Source organism: Phascolarctos cinereus, unplaced genomic scaffold (assembly GCF_003287225.1).
Source record: "Phascolarctos cinereus isolate Bilbo 61053 unplaced genomic scaffold, phaCin_HiC Scaffold_726;HRSCAF=1367, whole genome shotgun sequence".
Taxonomy (NCBI): Eukaryota; Metazoa; Chordata; class Mammalia; order Diprotodontia; family Phascolarctidae; genus Phascolarctos; species Phascolarctos cinereus.
Window position 1 is genome coordinate 142850198 of NW_027556098.1, and position 23371 is coordinate 142873568.

Below are 23371 nucleotides of genomic sequence, written 5' to 3' on the forward strand. Positions count from 1 at the left end.
CTTCAAAACTCACTTCATTCAATGTTATTACCTTATCTATATTGCCTACATACAAGTACATTTTAATTTGTCCAGACTTTTTACTGAAAAGTAATACCATTATTGATTCTTAATTACAATTCTACCCAACACTTTTAACAAGTTATTAATTGCTAACACTTGACCTTTTATTAAGTTTTTATTGAGCCTTTTATTGATTATATTCTGCCAATACAACCACCTTAACTACTGAGAAGAAAATATTTTGGGACTATTTTTAAATAAACTCCTACAGTATTACAAACATTGTATAAAGAATAATGATTTTTTTTTAATTAATAGCCTATTTCATATACATATCAAAAGGCTTTTCTCCAAACATAATTGACAATCGAATGTAACTTATATACCTTCTTTTGAAAAGCTTTCTTATATTCATGTTATAATTGATATTTTTCTTCATTTTTGCCACTTTTCAAACAAGTGAAACAATTAAAACATGTAATCAATGATATTTTACAAGCCTTCACAATTATTGAGTGTACTTACACAAATGAAAATAAATAATACTCCTATATATGTTACTAAACATTTTCTTCTATTTATTCTTCTTATTACATTTCTCTAGTCACCAATATTTTATATAATTAAAAACAAAAATATTTAAAAAAATTTTTTTACAAAAAAGGGGGAATCTGGGCTATTGCCCCTTATCGACAATTGGCTATTAATTTTTGATAATTGGTTATATTTTTTACAATTGGCTATTAATTTTCTAAATATTAACAAACATGAGTACACCTCAGCCTAAGAACATCCAGAGGCCCGGATCCATTACCGGATCCATTACTAATGAGGGGATGAGGGTGTACTTATATATTTTTCAGAAAACTTTGATAAACCTGCCTGGATATTGGAGAAAAATGTCAGAGCGTATATAACAACTCACAGCTCGAATGCAGAGTGTGAGAATTCAGGGGAAGCGCAGAAGGAGCCAATCTACAGTGACGAGTCGCCTTCCCACGTAGAGGTCAAGTGAAAGCTCCTCTCATCAAGTGATAAAAGACTCCTGAACTTGTATTTTTAGCAATAGTAGCTTTACTTTCTGCTCAAGCGTGTAACGTATGGAATGCTCAGCACTGGATTTCTTTTTCCTTTTCCACCCTGGTTGCAACCTATCACAAATATGGACAAATTGGGACTATATATATACTAATAACACCTGTATATTCGGAAGACAAGAAGATCCCTGTCTCCAGGACAAAGTCAATGTTATGATTACCCTCAGATCTCTAGCATCCAGGACACCTATATGTTTTTCAAAATTTAGCAACAATATTGAATCATGTCTTTTCTTTGTTACATCATTTGTTAATACCCATTTGTCTAATGGATATGTAAACTTTATTCAATCTAATACTATTTTTGAATTGGAATGTTACTTGTGTCAATTGTACTCTCAAACAATGTATTGATCATAATGACTATATTGTACTTTTGGTAAAACAATAATCATTTATTATTTTCCCTACTAATATTTCACATGAATAGTTCCAGAACTGTGGAAAACATGCTCCTAAAATTATTATTTCCTCCTTAAGTCAATCTAAACAATTTATTGGTCTCCTTATTATTGGTTCAATCATTGTTGCTTCTTTTATTGTATCTACTACTGTTTTATCTATTGTGCTTCAATCTAAAATTTAAACTGCATAATTTGTATATTACTTAGCAATGTCTAATACTTAAAGCTTAAGAAGCTATTGATTTATTGTATAAAGTCAACTTATTAGAGCAATCAGCATTGTAAGTTAGAACCCTTGAAAACAAGGTTGCTATTGCAATGTGATTATAGAATATTTACATTACCCTGCTACCCTATGATGCTTCATGAGACAAGAGACTTACCCGCCTATTGAGGGCATGGCACAATTCTAATATTACCCTCAATATTAATACCGTTCATGATAGTACTGCCAATTTTGAACTGCTCAGTATGCTAATAATTGGTCTACAATTTTACAATATTAAATTTATACAGATACTATGGTGCAACAAGAATTGGATCTTTTAGAACAATCAGTAATTGCATTAGGTAAACATAACAATTAGAAACGCACTTCAATTTGAAATGTGATTATCGTTATTCATTTATCTGTGTAACTCCATATGTGTATTCAAACTTTACTAATATAACTATTGAACAAATATTAAATAAGCTCCAAGGTGCATGGCACTTCGACAATATCACCTGGGACATTAATTAGCTATCCAAAATACAACAAGAAATTGCTGATTCTCGTATTGATGGTATTGATCCTAAAGATATTGCAAACAAATTGTTAGATTGGATTGATCAACTTAATCCTTTTAAGAATGTATTAAGTTTGCTATTACATTTTTTTACCTTGGCTATGTTTTGTATTAATTTTGTGTTTCCTCCTTCTCTGCTTGTTAAAATACATTCGCCATACTTTAGGTGAGATTTTTTCATCCCTTCATCTTCTCAAGTTAAACAGTAAGAGGGGGGAGATTGTTGAGGGCTTGCACTGATGGGTTTGAGGATATGGGTCATGTTGGGATGTTCCTGTTCCTGTCCATTATGATCTAAGAGCCCTCTAGGTCAGAACGTAGGCCCTCCGACCTCTTCCAGGCGCTGTCTGTCCCTTGAGAGGATGAAGGATTTTCAATAAACCTTGAAAGATAATCGGGAAGCGAGGAGACGACTCTGGGGGGAAAACCCCCCCAGTTACTGTTACCATGAGAAAAATTAATTGTTGATACTTGGCTTTTTCCACTCTGGGTTCTGTTCCCATGAATGGGGTATAATAACCCTAACCTCAGATCAATAAACGGAGCTTGTTCATAACTTGCTACCCCTTGGTCCGCATGATTTCTCTCTCTCTCTCTTTTTCTTTCTTTCTTTCTCTTTTTCTCTCTTTTTAGCCTCACCAGAGATTAAACATTGTAGTAGATGCAGGAGTCAGCTACATGTTGTTCCAAAGGGCTTTCACAGGCTCCCGGGAGCCAAGATGGCGGGGTGAAAAGGTAGTCGCTCTCACTCTCCCCTATCAACCTCTGAAAACCCAGAAAATATCACCCCAGAAAAAAAAAAACCTGGAACCCTTGAACTAGAAGAAAGAGGGAGCAGCAGTGCAGCAGCCCAGCAAATGGGTCTCCCAGTGCCTCAGCAAAAATAAGGGAGGCAGAACTACAAGGGGCCCCAGGCGGACAAGTACCCTGCAGCATTCATCTGAAAGGAGGTGAAGAAAACAACTTAAAGGCTTCCTAAAGCCCTGGCCTTGCCGATTCCAACCCAACACCAGGTGAGCTGTAGGAGCCCTGAAGCCTCCAATTGTGAAGAAATCCTGAAGCCCAGGTGGTAGAGCAGGCAAACACCAACACCTGGACCTCCAGTGCCTCAGTGAGGGGGGGGAACGGTGGAAACCAGCTCAGAAAACCACCAGGAGCCTCGGCACTCCACGCAAAGGAATCTCCCAGTGCATTAGCAGAAAGGGAGACAACACTGCAGGGGCCCCAGGCAGATAAACACCTGCAGCACCCATCTAAAAGGAGCTGAAGAAAGCTAAAGGAAAGGAAAAGCAGGCAACCTAGAATTGCCTGAAAGTTCCAGCCTTGCTGATTCCAGCCCAACACAAGGTAAGCTGCCAGAAACCTACAGCCTCCAATTCCAGCATAAGAGGCCCCAGCACGCAAAGCCAGTGACCAAGACCTAGGCTCCCAACACAAGAAGCTTGGGTCAGTACCCTCTGTTCCCCAGCAGGAGAGCTCAATCTCTTTAAAGGCCAGGGAATAAAGAAACACCATGAGTAAAAAGAAACGTACCATAGATTCATATTATGAGAAGAGTGAAGATCAAGACAGAAATTCTGAAGAGGACAACATTGTCAACAAACCCACATCTGCAACAACAAAAGGGAATATGAACTGGTCTGAAGCCCAAAAAGCCTTCTTAGAAGAGCTCAAGAAGGATTTTAATAGTCAAATGAGAGAGGTAAAGAGTCCTTCAAAAATACAATTGGCCAATTGGAAAAAAAATACACTGAAGAAAACAAGTCCCTAAAAAACACAATTGGCCAATTGAAGAAGGAAGACAAAAACTAACAGAAGAGTATACTGAAGAAACAAGTCCCTAAAAAACACAATTGGCCAGTTGAAGAAGGAAGGACAAAAACTAACAGAAGAAAACAATCTGTTAAAAACTAGAATTGGACAAATGGAAACTAATGTCTCTATGAGAGAGCAAGAATCAGTCAAACAGAAACAAAAAAATGAAAAAATAGATGAAAATGTAAAATACCTCATCAGTAAAACAACGACCTGGAAAATCGACTCAGGAGAGACAATTTAAAAATTATTGGACTACCTGAAAATCATGATGAAAAAAAGAGCCTGGACAGTATCTTTCAGGAAATCATAAAGGAAAACTGCCCAGAAGTCCTAGAACCAGAAGGGAAAATAACCATAGAAAGAATCCACCATCACCACCTGAAAGAGATCCCAAATTGACAACGCCAAGGAATATAATAGCAAAATTCCAAAATTACCAGATGAAAGAGAAGGTGCTGCAAGCAGCCAGAAAGAAAGAATTTAAATATCATGGAACCACAGTCAGGATTACACAGGACCTTGCAGCTTCTACATTAAAAGACCGCAGGGCATGGAACATGATATTCCATAAGGCAAAGGAGCTTGGAATGCAGCCAAGGATCAATTACCCAGCAAAAATGAGCATCATTTTTCAAGGGAGGAGGTGGATATTCAATGAAATAGGAGACTTCCAAACTTTCCTGATAAAAAGACCAGAGCTCAACAAAAAATTTGATCTTCAAGTACAGGACTCAAGAAGGACTTAAAAAGGTAAATGGGACAGAAGGATACAATATGTTGTTAATAAGGGGGGGGCTGTTTAAACCCCTACAAGGGAATATGAGACTTGCAACCCTTGAGAACTGTATTGTTATTACACCTTGTTAAAGGAGTATACATAAAGAGGGTGGATATTAGTTGACTTTGATGTAATGATAAAAAAAAATCTAATCAAGTGGGTTAAATGGATCCAAATAAGTGGATCAATCTGATCTTAGAAAATGTACTGAGAAAGGAGGAGGCAGACAAGGGTAAATTACATTACAGGAAAAGACACAAAATCCTATTACAGCAGATGAAAGAAGGGGGGGAGCATTGTTTGAACCTTACTCTCATCAGATTTGGCTCAAGAAGGGCATAATATAATCAGTTAGGTATAGAAATCTAACTTGCCCTATAGGCAGTAGGAGGGAAAAGGGGAAAGAAAAGGGGGGGGAAAGAAAGGGAAGGGAAAGAAGCAGTAAGACTAAAGGGGAAGAAAAGGGAAAGGGATAATAAAAGGGGAAGGGACTGAAGGAGGTGGTCAAAAGCAAAACACTAGTGAAGGGGGAAAGGAAAAAGGAGAAAGAAAAGCATAAATGGGGGAAAAGGATGGAGAAAAAGACACAGATAGTAATCATAACTGTGAATGTGAATGGGATGAACTCTCCCATAAAATGGAAACGGATTGCAGAATGGATTAAAAACCATAATCCTACAATATGTTGTTTACAGGAAACACATTTGAAAAAGAGTGACACATACAGGGTAAAGGTAAAAGGCTGGAGCAGAATATATTATGCGTCAGCTGAAGTAAAAAAAGCAGGGGTAGCAATCCTGATCTCAGACAAAGCAAAAGCAAAAATAGATCTAATCAAAAGAGATAAGGAAGGAAACTACATCCTGCTAAAAGGCACCATAGACAATGAAGTAATATCATTACTAAACATATATGCACCAAATGGTATAGCATCCAAATTCTTACAGGAGAAGTTCAGGGAGTTACAGGAAGAAATAGACAGCAAAACTATACTAGTGGGGACCTGAACCTCCCCCTCTCGGCACTAGATAAGTCTAACCACAAAATAAACAAGAAAGAAGTTAAGGAGGTGAATAGAACATTAGAAAAGTTAGGTATGATAGACCTCTGGAGAAAACTGAATGGGGATAGAAAGGAATATACTTTTTTCTCGCAGTACATGGCACATACACAAAAATTGACCATGTACTAGGGCATAAAAACCTCACAATCCAATGCAGAAAGGCAGAAATATTAAATGCATCCTTTTCAGATCATGCAATAAAAATTATATGTAATAAAGGGCCATGGAAAGATAGACTAAAAAATAATTGGAAACTAAATAATCTAATCCTAAAAAATGATTGGGTCAAACAACAAATCATAGAAACAATCAATAATTTCATTCAAGAGAATGACAATAATGAGACAACATACCAAAACCTATGGGATGCAGCAAAAGCAGTTCTTAGGGGAAGTTTTATATCTCTAAATGCTTACATAAATAAAATAGAAAAAGAGGAGATTAATGAATTGGGCATACAACTAAAAAAACTAGAAAAAGAACAAATTAAAAATCCTCAACTAAACACCAAATTAGAAATATTGAAAACCAAAGGAAAAATTAATAAAATTGAAATTAAGAAAACTATTGAACTAATAAATAAAACTAAGAGCTGGTTTTATGAAAAAACCAATAAAATAGATAAGCCTTTGGTTAATTTAATTAAAAAAAGAAAGAAGAAAACCAAATTACTAGTATCAAGAATGAAAAGGGTGAAGCTACCACCAAGGAAGAGGAAATTAAAACAATAATTAGGAATTATTTTGCCCAACTATATGCCAACAAATTTGACAATCTTAGTGAAATGGATACATATTTACAAAAATATAAATTGCCCAGATTAACCAAAGAGGAAGTAAAATACTTAAATAACCCCATCTCAGAAAAAGAAATTGAACAAGCCATTGATGAACTCCCTAGGAAAAAATCTCCAGGGCCAGATGGATTTACATGCAAATTCTATCAAACATTTAAAGAACAATTAATTCCAATACTATATAGACTATTTGGGAAAATAGGTGAAGAAGGAGTCTTACCAAATTCTTTTATGATACAAATATGGTGTTGATACCTAACCAGGAAGAGTCAAAATAGAGAAAGAAAATTATAGACCAATTTCTCTAATGAATATAGATGCAAAAATTTTAAACAAAATACTAGCAAGTAGATTGCAGCAACTTATCACAAGAATAATACACTATGACCAGGTAGGATTTATACCAGGAATGCAGGGTTGGTTCAATATTAGGAAAACTATCAGCATCATTGAGCATATCAACAACAAAACCAACAGAAACCACATGATCATCTCAATAGATGCAGAAAAAGCTTTTGATAAAATACAACACCCATTCCTATTAAAAACACTAGAAAGCATAGGTATAAATGGAGTCTTCCTTAAAATAATAAATAGCATTATCTAAAACCTTCAGCAAGCATTATATGTAATGGGGACAGGCTAGAAGCATTTCCAATAAGATCGGGGTGAAACAAGGATGTCCATTATCACCACTGTTATTCAATATTGTACTGGAAACCTTAGCTTTAGCAATAAGAGAAGAAAAAGAAATTGAAGGCATTAGAATAGGCAAAGAAGAAACAAAGCTATCACTCTTTGCAGATGACATGATGATATACTTAGAGAATCCTAGAGAATCAAGTAAAAAACTACTTGAAATAATAAACAACTTTAGCAAAGTTGCAGGCTATAAAATAAACCCACATAAATCATCAGCATTTCTATATATTACCAACAAAGCCCAACAGCAAGAGATAGAAAGAGAAATCCCATTTAAACTTACTGTAGACATTATAAAATATTTAGGAGTCTACCTCCCGAAACAAACCCAGGAACTCTATGAACACAATTACAAAACACTTTTCACACAAATAAAATCAGATCTAAATAATTGGAAAAACATCAGTTGCTCAAGGGTAGGCCAAGCTAATATAATAAAAATGACAATCCTACCTAAGCTAATTTACTTATTCAGTGCCATACCAATCAAACTACCAAAAATTATTTTATAGAGTTAGAAAAAATAATAACAAGATTCATTTGGAAAAACAAAAGGTCCAGAATGTCAAAGGAACTAATGAAAAGAAATGCAGGGGAAGGTGGCCTAGCAATTCCAGATCTTAAATTGTACTATAAAGCAGCAATCATCAAAACTGCTTGGTACTGGGGAAGCTAGGCGGCACAGTGGATAGAGAACAGGCCCTGAAGTCAGGAGGACCTGAGTTCAAATCGGGCCTCAGACCAAACACTTAACACTTACTAGCTGTGTGACTCTGGGCAAGTCACTTAACCCCAACTGCCTAAAAGCAAAAAAAAAAAAAAATTAAAAAAAACTGCTTGGTACTGGCTAAGAAATAGGGAGGTGGATCAGTGGAATAGGTTAAATATGCAAGACACAGTAGTCAATGACTATAGTAATCTATTATTTGATAAACCCAAAGACCCCAGCTTCTGGGATAAGAACCCACTCTTTGAAAAAAAAAAACTGCTGGGAAAACTGGAAAAGAGTATGGCAGACACTAGGCATAGACCCAAATCTCACACCATATACCAAAATAAAGTCAAAATGGGTTCAGGACTTAGATATAAAGGCTGATACCATAAGTAAACTGGGAAAACAAGGAATAGTTTACCTATCAGATCTATGGAGAACAGAATTCATGACCAAACAGGAGATAGAGAACATTATGAAAATCAAAATGGATGATTTTGATTACATTAAATTGAAAAGTTTTTGCACAAACAAAGCCAATGCAACTAAGATTAGAAGGAAGGTAGAAAATTGGGAAAGAATTTTTATAACCAGTCTCTCTGACAAAGGCCTCATTTCTAAAATATATAGAGAATTAAGACAAACGTATAAGAACACAAGCCATTCCCCAATTGATAAATGGTCAAAGGACATGAACAGACAGTTCTCAGATGACGAAATTAAAGCCATCTATAGTCATATGAAAAAATGCTCTAAATCATTATTGATTAGAGAAATGCAAATCAAGACAACTCTGAGGTACCACATCACACCTATCAGATTGGCCAACATGACAAAACAGGGAAATGATAAATGTTGGAGAGGATGTGGGAAAATTGGAACGCTAATACATTGTTGGTGGAGTTGTGAAATGATCCAACCATTTTGGAGAACAATTTGGAACTATGCCCAAAGGGCTGCAAAAATGTGCATACCCTTTGATCCAGCAATAGCACTTCTAGGGCTAGATCCCAAAGAGATCAAACAAATGGGAAAAGGACCCACATGTACAAAAATATTCATAGCAACTCTTTTTGTGGTGGCAAAGAATTGGAAGTTGAGAGGATGCCCATCAATTGGGGAATGGCTGAGCAAGTTGTGGTATATAAATTTCATGGAATACTATTATGCTACAAGAAATGATGAACAGGCTGACTTCAGAAATACCTGGAAAGACTTATATGGTCTGATGCTGAGTGAAGTAAGCAGATACAAGAGAACTTTGTACACAATAACAGCCATGTTATGCAATGACTAAGATTGTTAAACTGAACCCTTCTCAACATTACGAGGATCTAAGACATCCCCAGAGGCCTTGGGATGGAAAATGCTGTCCACATCCAAAGAAAGAACTATGGAAGTCGAATCGCTATCACTTATTTTTACCTTCTGTTGAGTTTTGTTTCATCTTTGTGATGGTTCCTCCTATTGGTTTTAATTTGTGCTTACAATTTCACTGATGTGAAAACATGTTTAATGGGTATATAAATGTAAAGCCTATATCAGATTGTGTGCCATCTTGGGGAGGGTGGGGGGGAGGAAAAGGGAGAAAAATTTTCAACTCAAAAGCATATGGAAAAAATAAAAAATTAAAATCAAAATTAAAATCGAAATTAAAAAAAAACCAAAGGGCTTTCACAAATCTTACTGTAAAGAGGACTAAGCTACGCAAACCAGTCCTATTCTGATCCACATCCCGCCACCCTCCCCAATATCTGAAACACTCTCCCTCATCTCTAACTCCTAACTTCCCTGAAGACTTAGCTTGAGTCCCACCATCTTCCAGAAGGCTTTCCTAGTTTCCTCCTATCTCCCCCCACAACAATGTCCTCTCTCTGAAATCACCTTCCATTTACACCATATATGTACAAGAATGTAATCTCACTGAGGGCTTTGCCTGTTCTAGTAAGCTCTTAATGCTTATTGAATGACTACAAAGTCACTAATGAAATATTCAAAATATTCACCATGAGTTCTTTTAAAGTAAATTGTAAATCACACATTTTATCCTAACATGGGATGAGGATCCACAGCCAGAAGTTTACCTAGAACTATTTAAGTAGATACACAGAACTCCTGAAAGCCAGAACGTCAGCCCTGCTTCTGAGCAGTTTCCAACTTTGAAAAAGTGCTCTTCTGCCTTCATCACAGTTGTCAAGCTGAGCACAGGCTAAATGCAATGGTGACATGGCAGTGAGAAGGGAACATTTCTTATGTCTCCTAACCTGGACTTCTTGTCATAGCCAGCTGGTCTGTCCAGAAAGTGAAGCCAGCATTCAATTTGTGAAACGCAATTGAAATCCATGAATACAGAATACCAGCCAGAGCAGATGGCTGGTGAACATTAATATGAACTGTCACCAGATGAATTATCACAAAGAACTGATATGAAAAAGATAACTAGGTGTTACTTCCTAAGCATTTTCATAGGCCCATTTTTTCCCTGAGAACAAAATAATGAATATCTCAAAAACTAGAAAACTCTCAGTAAGGATCTATTTTGAGAGCTAATTCCTATCACACTAGGTAATGCTATCATACGTCAGCAACAAACACCCCTATATATACTCTCATTAGTACCAGCTACAATTATAGCTAGAATTGGTCTTCTGAAAGAATATCTAACTCTAAATCTTCCTCCCCAGTTTTGTCCTCTTATGTTACAACCATCTTTACCTCAACAGACTCCCAAGTATTGTCTTAAACTTCTTTTTTCTCCTTTAGTTAACATATCCACCGTCAAGGCTTTAATTATTACCTCCATGAAGATAATAATCTATCTTTTGTTATGTTTGAAAATTAAGGTAAACTAAGAAACAATGGTCCAATCATTTTATTAGTTAGGCTAGCAATAACCTATAAATTGAGCCTATGGCCTCTCTCAATAACCAAAGACCACAAAGTAGGGATTAACTAGCTTTCACATAAAGAACAAAGAACAGAGTTGGGCAAGTGAAGAAAACATAATTGGCTTCATCAAGAAAAGCAGGTTAGCACCTACATGGGGCTAGTAAGCACCCCTCTCTGTTATTAAGGAATCCTTGAGTGATTGATGGGGCCCATCTGTATGTTATAGTCTTTGCTAGTGGGTCACAACTATCAGACTTGCTGTCCCCTTGAAAGAGATAAAAACTCCGTGTGGGAAAATTGGGACACTAATGTACTATTGGTGAGTTGCGAACTGACCCAACCATTAGGGAGAGCAATTTGGAACTATACCCAAAGGGCAAGCAAAATGTGTATATCCTTTGCGACAACAATCCCACTACTAGTTCTACATCCCAAAGAGATCATAAAAAATGGGAAAGGACCTACATGGACAAAAATATTTATAGCAGTTCTTTTTGTGTTGGCAAAATATTGGAAATTGAAGGGATGCCCATCAATTGGAGAATAGTTGAACAAAACGTGGCATATGAATTTTGTGCAATATGAATACTGTGTTATAAGCAATGATGAGCAGGCACATTTCAGAAAAACCTGGACAGACTTAAGTAGAGTGAAATGAGTGGAACTAGAACATTGTACACAGTAACAGCAACACTGTGTGACAACCTTCTCAGGATCTATAATCAATGATCTAAGACACTTACAAAGGACTCATGATAGAAAATGTTACCCACATCCAAAGAAAGAACTGTAGTCTGAACGCTGATTGAACGCAGATTTTCACTTTATTTTTTTCATGGTTTTTTTTTCCTTTTGGTCTGTTCCTTCTTTCACATGACTAATGTGGAAATATGATTTACATGATTACACACATATAATCTATATCAAATTGCTTAGCATTTTAGGAAGAGAGGAGAGAAAAATTTAGAACTCAAAATTTTGTGAAAATGGATGTTTAAAATTATCTTTACATGTAATTGAAAAAAAAATTTTAAAAAAATATATATTTTTTAAAATTCCCTTAACTACACAATGACAAGCAGGGACAGATAACATATCTTTTGGGCTTAACAAACAGATATCCAGAAAGTATCCCAGAGGGTACTGGTATGAGAGACAACAACTTTTCTTTTTAACTAACTTTAAGCTAACTCAAAGGAAAAGTTAAATTCCTGAGCTCCACTCAAGGCCATAGAAAGGTGGATTTAGGCTGATGCAGACTCAATTATAAAAAAAAAACAATACAGTATGAAATCAGTAACATTTTAGAATAGAAATCTGTATAGTAGAAATTAGAGGTAATACTTTTATCTTTTCACTTTACTCCTCATCTTTAACTTGTTTCATAAACTCCAATCCTTTATTTCCTATTGAACACTCCCAAACCAAAGATGTCCCTAATCAAAATCACTGCTCACACCACCAAAACTAGAACATCTTCCTGCCTTCCCCATGCTGATAACAGTACCACTCTCGTAATTCCCACACCAGTCACCTTGGACTCCTCTTAATCATCTTACATCCAGTCTTCAAGTCCTGTGGATTCTCTAGGCCCTGCAGATTCTTTGAGATTTCTTTTATCCGTTTCTTCCATTCCACCCTCAGTGTCCAGAAAAGAAATAGAAATTAAGGCTGTGAACTGGAATAGGTCTTTTAGTAATATTCCATTGAGGGAGGAATAAGGTAGCCTTGGTTTTTCCAGGTTCTATTAAACACTCTTTTCAGTTCAACAGAAAATATTAAGAAATAAATAATTTTATAGTTTAAGATATTTTCCAGACTTACCTGAAGGAAAAAAACTTTTATCAGCATGTAATCAATTCTCAGGAAACGTCCTCTTCTAAATTCTCCTCTCCCCCTCCCTTTCTCTTAGACCTAGAGCACGTCTTTTTGTGTCATTGACCCCTCTGGCAGTCTGGTGAAGCCTACAGACACTGTTTTTGGAATACTTTTAAATGCATAAAATAAAATACATAAGATTACAAAAGAAACTAATTATATTTAAATAGTTTCCAAAATATTTTTAAAAATAAGATTACAGACCTCTGGTCAAACCTCTTTCCTTTAGAAAAGTATGTAAAAAGTCAAAGCTCTGGAAAATAGATTGTAACCAGTAACTAGACTTGGATGAGAAATACTTCATGTTGGTTGCCTTTCCCATCCCCTTAAGGGATTCAAAATGACCCACCTGAAGACAGTACCCCACTTTCCCATTTCCTGAAAGAGTTATAAGAGGCTATCTTTTGGTTACTTCAGGTCACACCTGTGATTAGGTTGGAGAAGCTTTGATAGTAGTGGTCCAACATGGATTGGGTGGTTTTGAGAATGACTCCCTGAGCATTTCTGAAAGATTAAGTGACTATTAAGGGTCTATTAGATAAAATAGAATGCTAACCATAAACTGTGTAATCATATTGTGAAAGTTTCCTTGTTCAATATTCTTACAAATGCTACATCAAAACATCTTGTATTAGAGGCACATCCAAGGACATGAGGGGATGTTGGCCAGTTTAGACATCTTTTCAAGCATAACAATGCTTTCATTAGAATGACAAATTCAGAAAAATTGTTTCTGGCAGGCCTATGCCTAAAGTGTATTCACTCTACCATTTACTACATTTCCATGGAAGCTGAAGTATATACAGAAGCTGCTCATTCTAAAACAAAAAATGGTCCTTTCATCCCCTGCCCTCATTTTTTTTTTAACACCAAGACAATAAAATGGACTTTTGGTCCCTTCAAAATCTGACAAGCTGCAATTCCTCTCTCCTCTTCCCACCCCACTGTCTTGAATTCTAAACGGCTGACCCGACCTTTGTCATGTTAAAATCATAACTGTAGTTTCTCTTCATCTCATAATGGAAGTTTTGATTCCTGGGTCAAAGTATAATGCAAAGGAATCATTTGTCCTTTACATTAAAGACCCTTTGAGAATGTTATGACCAGTGCTGTATCTTTCATAACATATTTAATGTGTACACATTCAAACCTTATCATTCTATAGCCCTAATATACAGAAAGCAAGTTTCTATCTATACAAGGTGGTCTCATATCATATTACTGATTACCACTACAAATAACAAAAACAAATTTTATTTCTTAGATGACAGCAATAATACAGCTAAAACAAATAAACAAAACACATTCAGAATCAACCCATCCCTCTCCTCCCATTTGAATATATTCTTCCACTTGGAATCATAACCCATGCCTTTCCCACAGAATTTTTGACATTTTCAAGCAGAATCAACACTTAAAAAGAAAAAAAAAATACTTGATGTCAAATCCCTATCTTCTTTAGATCATCTGTGGAAAGCCTTTTCTTTTCAGATCAAATGGTGACAATATTTTTAAATGCTTAAGAGACCTTTCCACAATCTACTCTTTAAAAGAGTTCTCAAAAAATGTTTCTCATTGATTACCTCTTAAAATTCACAGCTGTCAATAATCTGTAAATTAATTTACATGTGCTGTTAACAGTTTATAAATCAATCTCTGTAATAACTTCTGTCACTGTTTCTATTTTTCTTAACATAAAGGCCAAAATCCTTAAATTATGATCATGTATATTCTATGTCACAAACAGAATGACTAGTATTCAGCCTCAAGGCTAGTAACTACTTTGTATTACAAGTGTACAGAGTGGCAACTTTCCTTCAATTAGCTCTAAGCAGTATAGCTACAGTCTTAATAACATTCATTACATCTACGAATAACAGATGGAGAATATTCTTAATTCTGCTTGGCAGATGAAAAAAAAGCTGAAATTAAATAATATACTAAAATTAATAAATCTAAAGGCTGATACTGGTACTTAGGAAACCACTGACATTCAATTTGAGATCTGTCATACCCCTCAAGTACAATTATTAAGGGTAATACCTTTCTTTCACATAAGATACAAACTGCTAAATTCTCATTTATGTAGTATAAATAAGTAGTATGCAGGAAATTTCTGCAAAAATAACTCATACTGATGGTTGCATCCTACCAGTCCAAACTATTTAGCTGGCTTCTAGAAATGCAGTTTGTGATCTAGGCATACAACACATGAAGCATGTGACCATAACCTAAGTGCAGAAAGTTTTTATGGTAATAATTATGGAAGTGAATCATTCTGGCAACATCAAAAAGCAAAGGTTTTTAAACATTAAACTTTTGTCTGAGCCTGATAATATCATCCTGTAAAGAGAGTAAAAAAAAATCACCAAAAACTTAAGTCCAAATAGACATTCCACCTCCCAAAATTATTTTTAGCTTGATTATCAAATCAAATCTTCTTATTTTTACAAATATTATTAAGAATACTTAAGAAATGCCTCCCATATAAAACTTTTGACACTCAATTCATTCACAGGACTTGAATTAACAAAAGCATTATTTAACTGGAAAGCATGTTTTATATATTTTTTCAATTTTACAAAAATTTTTTTAATTGCCTATTTATATAAGTTCATACCAGATCCAGGCATGATTGATCTACCTTTTCGGATATGTAAAGAGTAGGAATTATCAGACGGAAAAATATACAAGCAAGACACCAAACACTCAACACATTATGTCAAGGAAGTCAGGATTAACATGAGAACTATTTTTACTAAGAAGTTAGTAGTTACTGCTGTTGGCAGAACTGAAATATACTGAATTATAGAATAAGTTCACCGCAAACAACAAAAGGAATTCTGTCCTTCTGAAGGCTTTTTTTCTGTAAAAAAAAAAAAGTGTCTCATTTCTTATACCTGCACCATGCAACTGGTAAGAAAATAAAGAGAAGTTTTTAGCATTTGCATCCTCTAAACTACCACAGGAGAGGGATATTAAAGCTCCCACCCCTCACTGGCAACCACTGGAGGTAAACAAGGCCAACAACAAGGAAATCTATTTCTCTGTACAAGCAGCTGCTGCTTCCTTATTGAAACCTCGGATTGACAAGTCGTAGACCACTTCTTCTACTTTTTTCACATCATACTTCAGGCCATCATAGCGTTTTCTCAGTGAATCATTTTTTAAGTTGAGAAGTCGGAAGCCAGAATCTAGCTCATTGATGAAAGTAGAGATATGAAGAGGACGGGCATAGTCCCCAGCAGTGACACTGTTAACTGACAGACGAGACTATATGCAGAAGGGGAAAAAAATGCAATACATTATTAAAAAGCCAACTTTTAGCACTACTTGATTTGAAAGACAACTACAGGGGCAGCTAAGTGGTGCAATGGGTAGAGTACTGGCCCTAGATTCAGAAGGACTTGAGTTCAAATCCAGTCTCAGACATATATAACACTTACTAGCTGTGTGACCCTGGGCAAGTCACTTAACTCCACTGCCTAGACCTGAAAAAAAAAACTACCAAAAAAGGGGGAGGAGAGGGGGGCCCTAAGTATTTCTAATCAAATTCCACCTCCCTCTATATACTGTTAATGTAGTTAGTACAGATTCTCAAATGAAGCAAACCATTTGAAAATAAAATCATTTCAGCCTACTTAAGACTTGCTAAAGTTTATTATAATTAAACACCTTCTAAGATTTCTCCAATTAGACCTAAACTCTCTTGCAATAAAGTATGCGGAATTATGTGTGTACCAGGATTACTGATTAAAACTCATCTACACTACTGTACAAGACAAATGAAAATTAATAAAGACCTCAGAGGTTCAGCTGTTTTCACAAATCTAGTTAGAGATGCATAGCATTAATGAAGTCTTCTAAGTAGTTCATAATGAAATACATATTGCTATGGCAAAATGATAGTCAGAAAACTAACAAGTCTGACCTTTAATATTTACCAGCTATGTGACCCTGAGCTAGTCATAACTTCTCTAAGCTCCAGTTTCCCCACCAGCATGATGGGAATAAATATAATTTCACTACCTAACAAAAAGAAATGTTATAAACATTGAAACACTATATAAATAGGAGTTGTTATTAACACTATGCCAGTCATACAAAAGCAACAGAAAGATGATTTTAGGAACTCAACATTAAAAATGTAATATTGTATCAAAACAAATCCTCTTCAAACCCATATTACTATGTCTTGCTAAAGATTCTCCTTCTACAAGAAATCTTCCCAACGACTCCAGTTTTAACTCCATTCTCTTTTTTGAACTCTTACCACATTTATAGTCTTTACCATATAAGGTACATTTGATAATATCCTATCTTGCAACAATATTTCATGCATTTATTCTTTTCCCCATAATCAGATTCCATCTTAAGAAAGGAAACCATGTCTTAGAATATTTTATACACTATATACTCATTTGGCATTTATATACTACCTTGTGGTTAGTTAACTTTTCATGTTCATCCAATAGATTATACATGACTTGAGGGCACAAATATACTGCATGTATCTCTGAAAATAACTGGCATACCGCTTGGCACATGATCAGCACTCAATAATTATTCGCTGATGGCCGTGGAAATGTACATGTTCCGTAAACATTTGTTGGATGATAGGAGGCTTAACAAATATGCTAATATCATTAACTATTCATTGACTCTATCCTTTGATAGTTAAACAAGCAGATTTTTTTTTAAAAAGACAAATTAGTGGTCTCTTACCAGTTCACTAGCAAGTATTAGCACTCCAGAGAGATAGTCTTCAATGTCCAAATGAAATCCTCTTTCTCGATCTGGTTCAACTAAAAATGTCACAGTAAAGTAAGGTTATGCTCTGAACATAATTTGGTTCCAATATAAAAACAGATTCAGATTGTCCCTCTCAGAGGGTACTCATTAACTGGAGAACAGATGAACAAATTATGATACATGATTGTAATGGAGTATTATTTTGGCATAAGAAATTATGAAAGGGATAGTTTAAAAGAAACCTGGGAAGACTTGTATGAACTGATGCAGAGTGAAGTGAACAGAACCAAAAGAATACTTTAAACAATAACAATATTGTAAAGATAAACAACTTCAAAAGACCTAAGAACACTGATCGACACAATTATCTACCACAATTTCAGAAAACTCATGATGAAACATGTGATGGACTAAGATATGACAGACTCAGGTCCAGAATGAGACATAACTTCTTGGGATATGACCAATAAGGGAATTTGTTTTACTGGACTATGCATATTTATTACAAGAGTTTTTTTCTTTTTTTTCCCCAATAGAAGAAGGGGGGGAGACATAATAGATTTTTGTTAACTGAAAAAAATTAAATTTTTTTAATGCATCTCAAGTCAGCTATGGACATGACAAATTATTTTAGTTTCCCCAAAACTTTTCACAACCTTATTTACTACTAGTTTTTCTCAAGCTGTTAGGTCATGTCCAACTTTTTTTTTCTTCCTCAAAAATAAATACTACTAACATGTCCTTCCTTGAATACATTAAAAAAAAAAAGGATACCGTCATCCCAAATTACATAGATCATTATTAACTTAAGAACAAACTTACTGCCAAGTATTTCTGTAACTGCTTCTCGGGTCACAAGTGTTTCTGTTTCCAAATACACAACAAATGCTGCCAGGAAGACCAAGCGTTGCAATACAAACCGCCAATGCTCATGAAATCTGCAACAAAATAAGCATGTAAGTTAAAACTTAAATTGGGTAATTAGAAAAATTCAGTTCCCACCTAAAAGTATCTTCTTTCTCAACAGTACTGTACTCAAATTAGAAATGCTTGCTAAATTAATATATGCCTGGAAGTTTAGGGAACTGGGCTCTAGTCCCAGCTATCATAGCTCTGCCTTGCAAATTCAGACAAGTAAACTAATTTTTCTGGTTCTCAACTTTCCTAACCTGAAAAATGAGTCTCAACTAGATTATCCAAAGGTCCCTCACTGTTCTAAAATTCTGTGATTTGTCTGTCTTAGAGGTTAATGGGAACTGAAACAGCTTAATTCTAAAATTCTGGCTAAACGTCACCAGGCTCTGGCACAAAATAACAGTCTTTTAAGTTAAGGACTTTAATATTTCATTTCTTAAAAACTTTCAGCTTCAAATATAGTAAGTCCCATGGTCCCATTTAACTCTCACCTGACTCCTCAGCACAGTGTGTGCAGAGTTTCGGGTGCAGCTTGCTAACAATGTCAATGAGACATTCTCTTCTACTTTGGCTTTCTACAAAACATTAATTTTCTCACAAACCTGTAGTACTGTTCAGCAGGGAACTTGGTCTTCAGAGATGTTAGCTGTGTTTTTACTGTGTCAAAATGTTCTCGAGCTTTCAGACATTTCTTTGGAACTGATCATAAAAAGATGATCAAAATTAAGAAATGAAGGCAAGACTGAATATCACATAAGGTTCTAGCCTAATATTGTCTCCATATGTAAAGTACCTGGAAACAAAGCAACATATTTTTTGCTTCAGAACCAACGTAACATATATTTCTGCTTCCTCAACTGAGTCTGCAAATGATAACCTTGACTTTCAAAGTGACAGTGTCTAACCAATTTAGAAACAGACACAGAAAACACTAATGAAAGTCCTAATTAAAAAAAAAAGATGGGAGATGAAGCTTAAGAAAAAGATTTGATGAAGAGACAAGAGTTTTCCTCAGAAGGATGCAAATTGCCTTTCGATATTATTTTTCATAATTTTAGTGAGCTCTTAGTAACCAAGACTGCCTTTGGTTCCCACATGATTACTGACATCTTTTTTTCACATTATACTGGGTCTGGTTAGCCAACCCCCTTCCTTTAATGTACCAGTGGTTACCAATGGCATTGATAAATGCAATAAAAACCATTATAGTAGCATCTAATGAAACTATACTTCAACCATGTAAGCCCATGCTATGTATGCATCAGTATCCTCAGTTTGACTTTGACACAAATCTGCTTCTCATTTGTGGAGCTGACTGAAAACCTTGAATTACTTACTTACTACTTCTAGTTTATAAATGCAAACCACAACATATTCAACTAGAAACACCATAAAACAAAATAACCAAATTACAACCCTCAAATGCCACAGCCATACATGTAGTGGAATTTCATCACAGTACTTTAAATAACAAATTATATAATACAGATATTGGAAGTAATTTAAGGATACAAACCAATCTTAGGATTCAGTGAACCTAAAAAATAAATAGCAACTCACTTCTACAGCTCATAAACAATACCATTAAAAACAAAATAAACATTTTAAATGGAAAATATAAGGCCATATATGTATACAATGTGTGAACTTCAACCATTGGCTAGAGATGCATATACTGTAGAAGTGAAGACCTCTCTAATATCAATATCAAAACAAATATGAACTCACTGTCCTGAAATCCAGAACCTTGATGAACTCCTTGAAGCAGAGTTAAAATTTCTCGGGCTGTCTGCTCTAAACTCTGCACAACTTTCCGGATTTCCTAGGGAAGGAGAATGAAAGATTAAATTAAGAAATAAATTCAATATACTCTCTAACACCATAACCTTAAACTTGTAAAGCTTCAGCTTTTCACACTTCCTACTCAGAATTACACTAAAAATACCACCCACCTAATTAACATTCCACTGAAAAAAAATGCACAGTTAAAGTCATTATCATTTATTCCCACAAACCAAATAAAATGCACACTCAAAGCTCTATATCTCACAAATTTAAAAAGTCCATTTTTCTGCATTTTTTATTCATAACACCACCAAAACCACAAAAAATACTCAAAACTTTAATAACCCCACTACTATCAACAAGCAAAAAATTTAGAAAATAAAATTAAATCGGGTTGGGAGGGAAGGAGCATTAGAGAAGGAAAACATGGTTCTACTGATTTGACTCAAATCAGAGGCAGGGTCCACATCCTTTCTTTATTTTGTAAATCCTTGACGTTGATACTTGTGTCACTGTAACTAATTCCAGGGGCACTGACTACAAAGATGTAAACCTCCAGGGACTCAGACTATTTCAATGACTGGGAATCAAACTGGACCTGCCCCCTCCCCCACCAAACCCCAATGTCCTGTACAACATCCTTTTCAGCTTCCAGAGTTTTACACCCAAGGAGAACAAAGAGCAACGGATTTGGAGTCAAAGGCTGTAGGTTTGAACGCTGGCTGTATTTACTACTAGTGTAACCCTGGGCAAGTCACATCACCTTTCTGGGCCTCAATTTACCCGTCTGTAAAATTGTTAGACTGGACTAAGCGAAATATAAACTCTTCCGTCTCTAAGCCTATGATCACAGCCATGATGCTGCAGGAGCAAGTGTAAGGTTCTGTGAACAACTGGATGTTCTGGGTAAAGAAGTTGGAGTAACTAAATCCATCAATACTTCCCGGAGGAGGTGCAAAGCTAGCCGGAAATTTTCTCAGGCAGATAGGAAAGACAAGCGCCGGAGGAGACAGGGAACAAGCCCAGGCCGGCGAGGAGCCTGGGGCCCGAGTGCGTAGGGAAGCTGGGGGGAGGGGAGGCCTGGGGACCAGGGCCTAACCAGAGGGGGGGCGGGCCGGGGAAGGAGGGGGGCGGGGAGGCCGGCTGTTGGAGCCGGGCAAAACCTCGCCTCTCGGATGTCCTGCTCAGCAGCCAGGAATCCCTGCAGTTCGATGAAGATCTCGCTCACAGACATGGTGTTGCAGGCACAGGGTGACACTGATTCCGGGAGGGCAGAAGGACAGAAAAAAAGAAGTCCCGTTTCTAAGGCAACTATGAAAAACCTGCCGCCCCGACTGCCGCTTTTCACACCCACGAGTCCGTCTTCGCTGCCGTCGCAGGGGTCCTCGCTGACCCCTCGGCGCGCCAGGGGCGGCTAGGGGCTGCCCTTCGAACTGCCTGATATTAATGGTTGATTCTCCGCTCATTTCCCCGGACTCTGAAAGCGATCCTTGACGGCCGGTAGGGGTCTAGCCACCTCCTTGACCTCTTCTTGAATGAGCTGGGGGGGGGGTGCGCTAATATACAACACAGATGGGAGTTGTTGTCCAAGAATTTTTAACAGGCACGACGTAGGACATCCCGGAGTGTGGACACACACGCACCCCCAAGCACATGGTCCTCTGTTAGGGGAGCGGGGGGGGGGGGGAGAGGAGGAGGAGGAACCAGTGGATTTAAAGGCGTTGAAAAGTGGGGAACGCGTAGCAAATTAGAAATTGTTCCGGCAGGTTCAAAAGATAACACGCATCTAGCAGTGTGACCCTGGAAAAAAAAAAACACGCAGTACTAGCTCTTATTTTAGGCAGGAGTCAGAGTGAGCGTTTCTCCTGGTAGTGAATATTATGAGTGGGAAACTTCAATCTGAATTCAAAGTATTGTTTTTAAATGGAATTCTCTGATTTCGTAGTTTATTTTTATAGTTCTAATTTGTCATTTTAATAATACAGTAATGAAAACACTCAGAGGAGGATTAAAGGCAAGAACAGCATCCAAATTGACAAGTGTATATGTTAAGCTTCTGTGATGTGCCAGGCACTGTACTAAGTACTTGAAATAAAAGCAGGAAGAAAGACAGTACCTGCCCTAAGAGCTTACAGTATAATGGGGTAAACACATAAAAAGGAGCAGGTTGGGGTGAGGGGAAAACGGTGGCAAAGTCTGGAAAGAAGAGTTCATTTTGGAGAGGAAGGAAGACATGGCTGACCTGGGAGATTTCCTTAAAATGAGAATTCTGGGAGGAACCAACCAGTCAGAAGAAGAGGTTGGCTGGGATGGAGTGCACTTCCAGTGTGAGAAGGCCAGGGGTGAGGAAACTTCTGAGGCATCGTAAAGCACATTCATGAAAAGGCCAGAAAGTGTTAAGGGAATGGATGTAACATTATGTCCAGTGCATATTCTAAACCAAAGTATAAGCGGGAATATTGGGTAAAAATAAATTAAATTTTAAAATCACCAAAAGTCTTCTATACCCACAGTAAAATTTCTAGGTTAAGCTTCTGGCAAAGTTGCTAGGCAATAAGAATCATGAATACTGAGCTGTCAGAATTATCACAAACTCTGAATTAAGAGGAACCTAATTAGTGATGTTTTCTTGTATTTGAGCATTTGGAGGTTTTATTACATGTCTTTTAAATGATTGGGGAAAGATGAAAGGCTGGTAATAGACAAATTTTATGCGCCCAGATTGAAGAATTCATTAATGCCCTCAAAAGAAAAAAAAATGCATTACAATGAGTCCTATTTTAGGTAATGCTGGGCAAGTCATTTAACTTCTCTGGGCCTGAGTTTCCACAACTGTAAAGTGAAGGGTTTATTGTTGACCTCAGGTGTCTTCCAGCTCTAAACTGTTATGGTATAAATATCTCTCTCCTTCCTGAATAGATGGTGGTACATAATGGCTGCCAAAATTTAACTACCTCAATGGAGAAATTATAGAGGTGAGAAAAACTTAAG

At 36.4% G+C, this 23371-nt stretch overlaps 1 protein-coding gene across 1 annotated transcript; it reads right to left on the reverse strand.

Annotated features, from left to right (window-relative positions):
• Positions 1-11855: 11855 nt before the first annotated feature.
• TSN (translin) lies at positions 11856-21773 on the reverse strand. Its single transcript, XM_020963112.2, has 6 exons — positions 21549-21773; positions 20324-20417; positions 19198-19294; positions 18503-18618; positions 17654-17733; positions 11856-16201 (listed from the first exon to the last, which is right to left on the reverse strand). The coding sequence occupies exons 1-6, from the start codon at positions 21612-21614 to the stop codon at positions 15968-15970; spliced, it is 687 nt and encodes a 228-aa protein (XP_020818771.1). The 5' UTR covers positions 21615-21773; the 3' UTR covers positions 11856-15967.
• Positions 21774-23371: the final 1598 nt, after the last annotated feature.

Coding starts and splice junctions, on each gene's coding strand:
- TSN (XM_020963112.2), bottom strand. CDS start 21,614: ATGTCTGTGAGCGAGATCTTCATCGAACTGCAGGGATTCCTGGCTGCT. Junction 18,619..19,197: donor CCTGCTGAACAGTACTACAG/GTTTGTGAGAAA, acceptor ATTTTGTTGCAG/ATTTCATGAGCATTGGCGGT. Junction 17,734..18,502: donor AGTTACAGAAATACTTGGCA/GTAAGTTTGTTC, acceptor TGACATTTTTAG/TTGAACCAGATCGAGAAAGA.